At 43.2% G+C, this 9,738-nt stretch overlaps 1 protein-coding gene across 4 annotated transcripts; it reads left to right on the forward strand.

The window, feature by feature from the left end:
* Positions 1-1,516: 1,516 nt before the first annotated feature.
* On the forward strand, positions 1,517-9,524 carry wgn (Tumor necrosis factor receptor superfamily member wengen). Of its 4 annotated transcripts, none has more exons than XM_046630656.2 (6): positions 1,517-2,255; positions 3,228-3,352; positions 4,394-4,879; positions 5,127-5,316; positions 7,441-7,569; positions 8,019-8,155. In XM_046630656.2, the coding sequence occupies exons 2-6, from the start codon at positions 3,311-3,313 to the stop codon at positions 8,024-8,026; spliced, it is 855 nt and encodes a 284-aa protein (XP_046486612.1). In that variant the 5' UTR covers positions 1,517-2,255; positions 3,228-3,310; the 3' UTR covers positions 8,027-8,155. The 4 variants fall into 4 exon arrangements, with proteins under 4 accessions (XP_046486612.1, XP_046486609.1, XP_046486611.1 ...); XM_046630653.2 differs by having other exon boundaries at positions 1,519-2,255; positions 8,144-9,524; XM_046630655.2 differs by lacking the exon at positions 3,228-3,352 and having other exon boundaries at positions 1,519-2,255; positions 4,300-4,879; positions 8,144-9,524.
* Positions 9,525-9,738: the final 214 nt, after the last annotated feature.

Raw genomic sequence — 9,738 nt, forward strand, 5'->3', positions numbered from 1 at the left:
TGGTCTATTTCGGTACTTCCTTTTCTTCCAGCATCGCGCGCGTCGGCCCGCGTGGCGCGCCTTCGCTGCTGGCTCACTTGCCGCTCCTGCTTCCCATCCAGCCCAGCACCGCGTTCCAATGCCGAAAATCTCGGCAGTCTATCCCTCACCGCGTGGGAAGCATATCCCAAAAGCAGCAGTCAAGGACCGAAGATTTACAAACTCGTGCAGACTGAACCATGGGGGATGGGGGATGGACCGCTATTTTATTCGTCTCTTCGCATCTTCCGCCCTTGCAAATTAGGGGAAAGAAAGTCCCTCTCGCTCCAGGAAGGCGCAAAGATCGTCGAAGGAAAACCTGACCGGAACGAATAGTTACCGTACAGCAGTTGAAAACATCTGAGAGACTCAATGACGGAGGAAATCCAGATGCTGCGGTTTACGTGCGCGGCGTGTGCGGACCCAAGTCTCAGAATAGTTATAGGGATATCCTGCCGCCTGGAAGACGGTCTTGGATGACGAAGGGGTCATGAGAACGCGCTAGGCGGGGGCGGCAAGAAAGAGAAAATCCCGAATGCGACGTTTCGGATCGAAAATGTTGTTGTTATACGACTACTTGAATATACCGTTTATGGAGTGAAATTACATCTTACAAGGATATTACAGCGGACACATCATCAGAGATATCGCTGAGTTGTTAAGGATACTGCGATCTCTAAAGATTTACAAATGGAACTGTATACTTGCGTAGTTTCACTTAATTTATATGCATATTCTTAGATATAATACGAAATAAAAATAAAAAAAAAATGAACATTTCATTACTGCCTGTAAAAATATTGGTGATTTCAATTCGAGAAGTTGTATTAGCTGTAAGGAATGCGGAGTAGCAAATTGAAGAAATTCACATGATAAAAAGGAGAATGATCTCTGTTCAAAATGAATTCCTGACAGTTCGAAATCGATCGATTCGTTTTCGTTCGTACCGGAGACTGAGAAAATTTACGATTCTATAAAGCAAGGGTTGTCCTTGGACCTTTTCGAGGTAGTCTCGCGTATCCTTACTCGTATCTATCTCCCGTAGAAGAGCATCGTGTGCTGTACAAACAGTTGTAATCAATGCAGGAAAGATAAGAAATAGTATACTACAAGTCAAAAGATTGACAGAGTCGAAGAGAGGCGATGGGCATAACGCGCGGTGTCAAGATTGCGACGATTGCGACAATTTCTATGCACTCGCATGATCTATCGGCAGGAATAATTAAACGGCAATAAGTTTTCCGGGCCAAGCTCTTGGTCTTCTTGTAAGATAAATGTTTCCAAAACGTTTCCGAATTTTCAAGCTGAGGAAGATCTATCCGCGCCCTCCTGCCTCTCGCCGTTTTTCCCCCTGGCACTCTTTCTATTCATTTCTCTCTCTGTCTCTCTCTCTCTCTCTCTCTCTCTCTCTCTCTCTCTCTCTCTCTCTCTCTCTCGATGCTCTTCCCGTCTCTCTTGGCTCTCGAGGCGAAGGTTCTTTCGTCGCAGCCTGAGCTGGCGCATTTAGTCGTGAACGGAAATTGGTTGAACCCGTCAAACTAGTCGCGTTGCTGCAGCCGCGGTGCCAGAGGATCGCCGTGAGTCGTGAGAGTCAAGTCAGTCCCGAGCCAGTCGACTTGACTCCAGAGTTATATCGCAGTGCGAGAGGGAGGCTCTTGTTTGAACGACTGCCCGTGCTCCCTCTCCCTCTCCATCACCCTCTCACCTCTCTCCAGTTCATCACGGACTATTTCTCCTTGTTTCTTTCCAGTCGGCCTCTGCAGCCTCTTCGAATCTCTTCTGTATTCGCCCGGGATACATGGCGAATAATTTCGCAGGGTATAACGCTGTACGCTCTGAAAATATAAAATAATTTAAACGTGATTGATCGCGGGACTGATGCGCGGGCAAATACTTACCTCTAATAAATCATTGCGACGTATCCGCATCCTGCGTTATATTAAAATGTATCATTGTAACTAAGGTGCGCGGCCGTTTCTGCAGTGCTCCGTAAGCCGCGAGTGCGTGCGTGCGTGCTTGCGTATTTAGAAAAGCTTTTCAATTCAACTTGTTGCAACTTAAACGCCAGGCGATAGACTGTCGTTAAACCTGTTAAATACAATCCGATCGTACTTGTAACGCTATACAATTGCAACACGGAGTGCGGGTGAAGACGCGAAACTGCGATTCAAGGACCGCTTTGGAATATTCGGCAAGCCAAGTTACATCATGACAGACCGCGCACCACCGAAAACAGCGTACGTATGGCATGTATATATCTATCCACACACATACGCATACACGCCTATGCATGTGATCTATAATTTCGACGGACCGATACTGCACACCTACATTTCCTTGTAATACATGTAATATACCTATAATGTTCATACAGCGGACGATATAGATTATATGCTATAAAAATATGTTATATAGCAGGTCTATATATGTATGTGTATATAATCGAGGTGCAATGTGTATAGATGTATTGATACGCGTCTGTTAACCGTTAAGAAAAAATCAGACCGCCGCACATTCCCGGGTTATAGATAGGTATATAGGTACTGTATAGGTAATATTTATAATGTATACACCAATATAAGCCTGTTAAAATGTGGTAGGCACGAACATCTCGCGTAGGATGCTCGTTATATATCGTGAGATAATAAAACGTTGGAAATAAACAATTGAAATTCTCACGGGAGGGGGAGGGGGAAAGAATTTTTTTTTTCCAAGTCCCTTCTTTAATATAGCTTTTTTTACGTTTTTCGTGGCGCTTGTGAAGAGACGTATGAATACATCTAAGACGTGTATATGCCCATGTCGCGCGGTGCGTGGATGATGACCCAAGCCGTAATTGAGGTAATCAAAAATAATAAAAACGCGAGCGTCGAGTCGCCGGTGGTGGAATCGTTATAATGCCGCAGCCGGGAAGAACGACGCCTCAGCTGATTTACTCTCAATTATTATTATAATTTTACGCGTTGTGTTAAGAATCGAGCTGTATTCCCGAAACGATGTTGAAATTTTCAAATACACGTTTAACGTCCGTAGGCCGATATACACCCACATGTATTTATGCACGTATAAATATCGTAAGCCGGTAGATATGAGGGCGGTTTTTCACGTTCATGGGCGCAGGTAAAGAGCGAATCGACCGTAAGGAGAATAAATTATAACGTTGCATTCTGATTGTGAATAATAAATGAAACAAATCGCTTTTCGATTAGGTATGGGTGCCCGCGCCCTGCGAAGTATGACACGATGTGCCAGCGCAATTTTAAGTAACTGAAGAGAAACTGACCAGCCATATATGGCTCGAGCTGACATCGCGCTACATCATTACAAACCGCAGGTACACAATATAATTCAGCTGTAATCAATTTACCACAAGAATCGCGATACGATGATTTCGAAATAACCGATGCAAGCGTATGCCTACACGGAATTGTACCGTAATAATCACAGGCCGTATCGCGTGATGTATAATAATTCAAATTTTTTAATGCTCGACTCTGATAAAAGGTAAATTAGACCCAGCGGTAAAGATCACGAGTACCCTATAATATACCGAGGCATCCTTCGTGCCTACTCGAACGAATAAGAGCTCCGACTGGCTCCGTTTCCGGTTCGGATACGGCGTAATTACGGCTACATCCGCGATGAAATCGGTCCTCGAAGGACGGAGCGGAGAAGCGAAGCTTACGATTAGCTGAGCCGGGTATAACCATAGTACAATGTACAAGTTTGTAATATAATTGTCCGGATGCCAAAGACTTTTTTTCACGAGAGAAACAAAAGAAAAGAACGCATCGCTACTGCGCGTATTCCTGACTATCGATCTAATCAGGAAAATTCGTTTTGATCACCGATCAAAGCTGGCAATCAAAGATTTGGAGTTACCTGGTTCAATTGTTTATACATATACACCCACAGGCCGCACTGACAAAAAAAGAAAAAGATTTCTTTTCGACGAACAAAGGCCCGCCCGTTATATTGTAAGGTAAATTTCTATGAATCGATTGAATAATTCATTTTTGTCGTGGTAAAAAACTACTCGAGCTAAACAAAACGTATGAATACCTTTTCATTCGGAATGCGATAATACAAATGCAGGTATAATACGGGTATTATTCATAAACCGAAACCTGCACGTCGTTCCAAATGTAACTAAGTAATTGATCAGATACAGGACTAGATAAACCGGTCAATCGCGCGATCGACCACCAACGACAAACCAGGAAAATTCCATTATCTGGGTGGGTGACTATTGTGTATGATCTCACACATACCTACTTGTAGATCGGTACAGCCTTAGCCATGGGGAAGTGTGCAGACCGGCGGCCTTTCCTTTCCGGTCGTAACCCCGTTCTTCTTGATTTTCGGGACTGAGCAGGTGATGCTGGGGGGAGGTGCGAGCGGGTTGCTTGCGGTGACCCTGGCGCTTTTTGGCTCGTTTCCTGGAGCCCTGAAAACGGAGATATCCGGGGAGCCGATTTGCCAGCCGGGGTTGGGCTTCTGGGAGCCGAAGAGCGGGCGTTGTTTACCTTGCACCAAGTGCGCCACGGAATTTACTCTCAGGCCATGCGCCGTCCATCAGGACACTGTCTGCGGCCCCCTCTCGGCACTGCAGCTAGACTGGTCCTGGCTGGCAACGAGAAAGGGCCAGGAGACCAGCCAGCCGAGGACCGTTGCCGCAGCGACATCAAAGATGATATGGACCTTCCCCGACGTCGCTGCGGGACAAGACGACTCCGGACGCAGGTCGCCGACGCCCTTTCGCTCGCCTCGCGGTAACGTCGACGACGAGGTAAACGTCGACGGAGACGCGAGGCTCGGAGATGACAAGGAGAACGAAGGCTTCGATCCCCGGGACGAAGAGGTGAGAAAAATTTCTGAAAACATTCCGTTCATGTCAATACAAGCGTCTGCTATAGCTAAAAGGTGGAGGGGGATGATCTTATCACAACAGTTTAGAAAGATATAATCTGGTGGAACGACAAGTTGAGATCCGACGCTGGATACGTAGTCGTAAAAGTTGACATAATAATTTTAAACCCACCTGCAAACTGCTTAAAAAATATCATGTGATTCGGTGATTAACGAATCGTCCTTTTTCTGCCATGAAGCCCGAGCGTAGGATTTATTCCCCCCAAGAGAGGAGAAAGGTGAGAGACCAGACCGATATCCCATGGGACTGGCAGACGGGCGCTTTGGTCCTCGCCGTTTGTGCCTGCGTGATTTTCTTCTTGGTCGCCGGTTGCTCGGCCCTCGTATACGCGAGGCAGTGGCGACGCATGAAGAGAAACTTCGAGCCAGGTAAGTCAAGGTCTGGATCGAATAATCATGGGGTCTGAAAAGAAAATTCCATCAGTTTTGAGTTTGCAGTATGGAATTGAAGCCTTTTTCGCGCGCAGGTTAAATTCCCGTGGGTGTTATGGTAGAGCATTATTTAATCTCGCCGATGAAATCTTCAACGGGTAGTGGACGATTTGAACGCCGCTTAGTTAAAATGCAAGAAGGGTTTTTCATTAGAGAGCTGCTCACGGATTCGCCTCACCTTGGCTCGACCTACCGCGCCCGGATGTGACGTAGCCTATCTTACACTACTATCAATACTATAATAACGCGGGGTACTGCAGTATAGTTACAGGTTTTAGGTATAAAACACTACGCCGCACGGCATAATGTCGTATAAAAATTTATATCTCCCGTACGCGTATGCGTGCATACATGCAACCCTTTTTACACACCACGGGTCTCTACGGCTCGTGCTACGTTCACGTAGCCCACACCGTAGATGAATAATGAATTTAAAACAGCGGTATATTTCTCTGTAACGTCCGCCGCGCTGTACAGCAGAGCCGAAAAATCAACAAAGATTAGAAAAATCATGACAAGAGACTTAACTCAGTTTCATTCTCCTTCACGAGAAACACTTTCGTACAGCGATAATGCTACCAGGAAAACAATAAAATAAAAAAGAATTACAAATCATAATAGTTATACACCCGTTAATGCCGAAAGACCGGAAGTTTATTGAGACGCTATACAGTATGTGCAATTTACGGAGCACCTACATAACCGCATACATACCTATACGTATATTCGAGGTGTGAAACAAACGGAGAAACCGGCACGTTAAATATTTATAACCGATGCGTTAACCGTGAGGCTTAAATGCTCCTCTGGAGGAGGTGGGGATACCTACATAGAATTGAATCGTTTTCGAACGCCGTGTGTCTGCACCGCGATAAATGTGGCCATAGACAATCGTTTCGTCTTTAACAATAAGTCAGTCTAGATTCCACATCGAATCGTTAATAACGTAGATGTAGCGTGTCTTACCGTCCGTAGGTACTTGCATGTTATACCTATGTTATAGAAATATTTGACAGAAAATTGAAAGAAAATATGTATAACATCGTAACGGGCGTAAGAATCGCTTGTTAATTCACTTGTCACGTGCCCAACGCGGTACGCATGCGTAGTTAGAATGTACAACCGCTATGAAGCGATCGCGCATCACAGCATACACAAATTACGGTAATGCGGATTGTATGATACGAAGAATTGGTCTTCTCGGGATTTTAGGTACGGGGCCTCGAGGTTTCACAGGATCAAGCTGCAGAGGTATCTTTAGCAAATATCTCCATGCAGCTGGTTCGATTGAGGGGAAAAGAAAAAAAGGTGCATGGCGAGGATCGCGAGCGGCGCGCTGTAATATATTTCGTTCTTATCTGATTGTTCCGAAGCCCCCGAGCGATTCCAATAAGAGGATTGAAAAAAGCATTCGAGGAAAAGACTAACCCGGTTCGTACAAAGTTATTACGTATAACCTATTCGAGGATGAAACAGCGTTGTAAATCTTTGCGTGTACCTCGTTTCAGCGTACCCGCGGCAAACGGAAAAATAAAAAGACGATAAAATAAAGCGATTTTAACTTACGACCGGCCACCCGCGTTTTGGAACACGATCGTCCCGACGTTTATTAGGCTCTCGACAAACGCGGTGGGACCAATCGACGCCTGGTGGTCGTTGGCTGTAGAGAGTTTAGTCCATTTACCTGAAGGATACGCGACCTGACTCTCTATTCGACCGACTCTGCCCGCTAGGCTTCGTTATACTGCATCATATATAATCCAATGCTGGGGCGTATAACGGTTTGGAAACTTGAGACACTGTAAAACGCCTCAGGAATTAGACCCGTCCACTCTGATTGCGATTATTTCAGATTTTGGTATTTGGTCATCTCGATTTTTCCTACTTTTCATGCTGAAAGTCTTGTAACTGTAGCTAACTCGGTTGTATTTCTCGTATTACGGTGCGGCAGATATAAACCCGCAAGTTTATCAGCGCAACATTTGAAAACCCAATTTATAGGTATACATACGATGAGCGAAAAAATTGATACAATTTATTGTTAATTTATTACCTTCGCAGCCGGTCTGGAGGAAATCTCAGCGAGATTGAACCTGATGGTAAAAGCCGAGCTGGCCGAATTAACCGCAGGAGCACCGATGAATCCCGGCGATCCTGAGACGAGGTGTCAATACCTGGAAAAATTACTTGGTGAGAATCTGTTGCCAGCAGCACGTATTTGTGTACATATATCGCATATATGCAGTATATGTACGGGTCTTTCCGCGCAAACTCGGTAGACGGTTGACCATGATCGAAAACGGAGTGTTTCTATTTTTCTTGGTTCGCAAAAGTTGATTTGGATATTTTCCAGATGGGTTTAAAAACTCATAGGGCAAAGACGAGTGATTGCAATAATTTGTAAATTTTTTGGAAGATTTTCAAGTGTCGTACTTACATAGATAAAATTTTTGATGAAATTAAAAAATGTCATGGTCAACCGCTCACTAAGTTACATATAATAACATATATTTAATAAGAAATTATTATGAATGAATGTAATCAATGAATATGCCAATGCTGTATACACCAATAAACAGCTACACTCGCCCAACACCTAACAAGCGGCTTAAGGTTCGTGCCGATTGTTTGTCATTCAGGTGTATAATATTTTCAATCGAGCGTACGTTACGTGCGCGATGGGGTGACAAAGAGGGGCCGGCAATCACGGGAGGTATAATAAAAACCGTCGGCATTGATTGCGGTATTATACGCGGGGTTTCAGACCGGAAGCGGGAAACGCCAGTCGTCGCTGGATGGCACGAACACGTGGAGGACGGAGGAGGTCGAGGAAACCTCTACATCGAGGAAGCACCCGGAGGACCCGGGGGGCGAGAACCGAGAAGGCCTGCGTCAACGCCGAGGACCAGAAGAGCGCAAATTGCTCAGATACACCGCAACATCGAAAGTATTCTAAGCCATAAGGCCAATCGCTCCTAATACCTATTATAAGCGTGACGTCTTCAAGATATTGTTATATAAGATATAAGGATCACACATGATTGCAGATACATAAATACACAGCTTAGTTTATGTACGGCGATATGGGAGATAGCTTTAATCGTTTACATGAGCACATGTATAAGTGTTTCCAAGTTACATATTCAATCCACAATTTACAGACACTGCGGGTCCCCTTCAATGTTTATAAACAGTCTCGAGGAAATGAATTGCGATATTTATAATTAATGCACGCTGCAATGGTGCAGGAAGAATGTGAACCCGCGGACTGCGTTTCGTCACATACAATTTTATATCCCCCTTTTTTTTTAAATATCGTCTTAGTTGTACAAGTACCGCGTACAAACAAATCCGAAAAAGATTCGCTTTGAAAAGTATTTGACGATTGTCGTACTAACGATAATTAGTAATATGTATGTAATATTATATACACGGAGTTGCGTCGTCGACGACGCGCTTTAAGATGGGAATATCTAGAGCAGTAAGCGTCTCTCGCTGATTAGAGTACCTATACTCATGAAACTCACTATTTATTTGATAGTTTTAATAAATATTGTAATATAAACGCTCTGTATCAATGATAAATAAAATCGTACAACTAAAATTACAAAACAATTTACGAATTTGATTTTTTGGCTGGATTTCCTTTTTTTGTTTTTTTACAGCATATTATAGTATCCATCTATTTTTACGGAACAAGATATTTTGATCACATGCCAAGGATTCATGTTAAAAATATTACGTCTGGTACATGTGATTACTCGTTGTATAGGTTTATCCGTGAAATTTCAGAAAGTCAACATTTTTTTCAAATAATAAAATAAATTCGTATCTAGATATATCTACATGTGTGTATATTTCTTAAATATTCATCTATGTATATATGTTATATACATAATCACTTATGTATTTATCTTGTACCCATTACACCGTAGTAACATCAACATATTGTTACTTCATCCTTACATCAAATATAATTTATTTATTTATTTTTTTTATAACGTATGTATGTATAAATAAGTGGCAATATATGCCAATAATAATCTTTAAATTACATGAAAATGCATCCATCATATTTTTGTGGTGTCTATTATACGCATATTACCTATTATCATTACGGTGACCAGGGGATCCAAAAGCCGAGTCACGGTAAAAAAAAAAATTTCTCTAGTCTTCATTACAGAATTTTATCATCTCACGCCGTTCATTAAAACTTCTCCATCACAGAATAAGGCATTTTGCAGTCACAGATTTTTTATCTAACTCCGTTGTATTTTAATATCTCAAACTGCTATCACAACACACGCCATTGTTCGAATGTATTATCTTTGACTGCTGGAATCAGGTACGTTTAAATTT

The sequence above is a fragment of the Neodiprion pinetum genome, chromosome 6 (assembly GCF_021155775.2).
Source record: "Neodiprion pinetum isolate iyNeoPine1 chromosome 6, iyNeoPine1.2, whole genome shotgun sequence".
In the NCBI taxonomy this organism is placed as follows: Eukaryota; Metazoa; Arthropoda; class Insecta; order Hymenoptera; family Diprionidae; genus Neodiprion; species Neodiprion pinetum.